Raw genomic sequence first — 2,923 nt, 5'->3', positions numbered from 1 at the left:
CGGTGTTAAAACGGGGGTAGCTGATGAAGTAGAATGTTCTCTATGTGGCTTGTGTGTTTTCTCGTCTACGTTTTGTTTGCAATGTCCTGTACCCAGATATGCACCTATACATACAGGTGGATGTCGGTATGCACATACCTGTACGTATATATGCATATACTCATTTACTATTTGTTTATATATATAAATATATATATACATATATGTATATATATATATATATAGATATATATGTATATGTATGATGGTGTGTGTGTGTATATATATGTATATATATTTGTAAATAGTAAGGCATTACCCCATGGCTCAGTGGTTAGAGTGTTGAGCTTGCGAATGTGAAGTTATGAGTTTGAATCCCTGACCAGGCTGCGTGTTGTGTTCTTGAGCAAGACACTTTATTTTATGTTGCTCCAGTTCACTCAGTTGTAGAAATAAGTTGTGACGTCACAGGTGCCAAGCTGCATCGGCCCCTTTTGCCTTTCCCTTGGATAACACTGGTGGCGTGGAGAAGGGAGGCTGGTATGCATGGGCAACAATTTTCGCTCACAGCTGTGTGCATATCTGTGAGGTTTTCCTCAGTTCTGTTGTTGCAGTTCTCTAGGTGGGCTAGCAGAGATGTTAGCACGCCGGGCGAAATGCTTAGCAGTATTTCATCTGTCTTTACGTTCTGAGTTCAAATTCCACCAAGGTCGAGTTTGCGTTTCATTCATTTGGGGTCATTAAATTAAGTACCAGTTGCACATTGGGGTCATTCAAATCAACTTCCCCCCTCCCCCAAAATTTCAAACCTTATGCCTAGAATAGAAAAGGACATATCTATGTGTGTGTGTGTGTGTGTGTCTTTGTATTGTGTCTGTTTTCTATCACTGCTTGACAACCTATGTTGGTTTCTTTACATCCCTGTAACTTAGTGCGTCCATTAGAATAAGTGCCCAACTTAATGAATAAGAACTGGGTTCAATTTATTTGGCTGAACCCTTTGAGGTGGTGCCCCAGCATGGGCACAGTCCAGTGTCTGAAACAAGTAAATGATAAAAGACACTGATACTCCCTTGTTAGAAAGCTGCAACTAATGGCGCTATTCTTTATAAATTCCCAACATGAAATAAATATAAATAACATTGTTTCCTCTTTTAGATGTTTTTACTTCTTGTTTTAGGATACGTCTTTTAAAGAACTTGGAATCACTTTCAATGGTAAATTCTTCAATTTCACATTTGAGCCAACCAATATTACAGAGGTTAGTTTGGATTTTTATTGAATTGCATTTTGGGGGTGGGTGGGTTATGCTCTACACTTTTTTGTTTATTTACAATGGCAAAAATATGCAGAGGCACAAACTTGGCCATCATCATTATTTAACGTCTGCTTTCCATGTTGGCACAGGTTGGACAGTTTGACTGAGGGCTGGCAAGCCAGAAGGCTGCACCAGGCTCCAATCCAATTTGGCAATGTTTTTACTACAGCTGGATGCCCTTCCGAATGCCAACCACTCTGAGAGTGTAGTGTGTGCTTTTTACGTGCCACCAGCATGAGGGTCAGTCACCTGGCACTGGCATCAACCACACTTGAATGGTGCTTTTTAAATGCTGCCAGCACAGGAGCCAGTCAGGCAGCACTGGCAACGATCATACCAGTGGTGCTTTTTACGTGCCACCGGCATGGGACCAGTCAGGTGGCACTGGTATCAACCACGCTCGAATGGTGCTTTTTACGTGCCAATCAGGCAGTACTATCATCGGCCACGACAATGACTTCATTTGCCTCAACAGGTCTTTGCAAGCGCAGTTTATTACCCAATGATTGAAGGGTACTCTTAAATGGGCTGGTTATGCTGCACTGGCAGAAGTATCTTCTGCTATTGTTCCAGTCAAACCAAACCCCTGCATGTAGATTTAGTAGATGGAAACTGACAGAAGCCTGTCATATATACATTATACCATTTTTTCCGTGTATCTAAACATGCTAACGCAATAGAAATGATCATCATTAATGTATGGTGTAATTATCAAATTAAGATGTGATTTTCTCCATTCCGGTTCATTCTGTCAATTGCTCCGGATTTCTTGAAGTTCTTCTAAGCTCTATTTGGGTTTACTTGTCATACATGAGGAATTATCATCATCATCATCATCATCGTTTAATGTCCGCTTTCCATGCTAGCATGGGTTGGACGATTTGACTGAGGACTGGTGCAACCGGATGGCTACATCAGGCTCCAATCTAATTTGGCAGAGTTTCTACAGCTGGATGCCCTTCTCGGATATTAATTCTATTTGAATTTATTGGCTTAACACTGGGTGCTTTCTCGATAGATTTCTACCTGGGTTTATTAATCCTGTTTACCTCTTGTTATATATATGTATGTATGTATATATATAAAATTATAATTAAGGGTATCTAAAAGATGTTTGAGATAGCAGTCAAAACTTGACTCTAAACCACATCAAGTATTCATACAGCACTGGGAGAAAAGACAAACACACAAATAAACTAGCATAAAAATTATCCAAAAGATTTGACTGCTATTTCTAGCATGGTGGTATCTTTTAAATACCTTTAATTATAATTTTAATAATAACTATTACCTTTAGGGTTTTTATTCCCATGCTGGCCACTTGATATGATCAGTATTTTAAATAACGATCTTATCCTCATTTAGTGGTTGGCGTTAGGAAGGGCATCCAGCTGTAGAAACTCTGCCAAATTAGATTGGAGCCTGGTGTAGCCATCCGGTTGCACCAGTCCTCAGTCAAATCGTCCAACCCATGCTAGCATGGAAAGCGGACGTTAAACGATGATGATGATATATATAATCATTGTTATTGTGTTAAACTGTTGTACATCCAAATTTGGTCAAATGCTTTGTTGTTCAATATTTATTTTTGCTTACAATAGCTGGTTCTTTTGGTCAAACTATCAT

General features: G+C 39.4%; 1 protein-coding gene across 1 annotated transcript in view; it reads left to right on the top strand.

Annotated features, from left to right (window-relative positions):
• LOC106871987 (probable arginine--tRNA ligase, mitochondrial) overlaps positions 1-2,923 on the top strand; it is a 30,365-nt gene that overhangs the window by 6,310 nt on the left and 21,132 nt on the right. Inside the window, exon 4 of the mRNA XM_052969021.1 lies at positions 1,160-1,240. Coding sequence (XP_052824981.1) covers positions 1,160-1,240 — 81 coding nt within the window. The remainder of the gene's footprint in view (positions 1-1,159; positions 1,241-2,923) is intronic.

The sequence above is a fragment of the Octopus bimaculoides genome, chromosome 6 (assembly GCF_001194135.2).
Source record: "Octopus bimaculoides isolate UCB-OBI-ISO-001 chromosome 6, ASM119413v2, whole genome shotgun sequence".
Classification (NCBI taxonomy): domain Eukaryota; kingdom Metazoa; phylum Mollusca; class Cephalopoda; order Octopoda; family Octopodidae; genus Octopus; species Octopus bimaculoides.
This window is presented reverse-complemented; position numbering and strand designations above follow the sequence as displayed.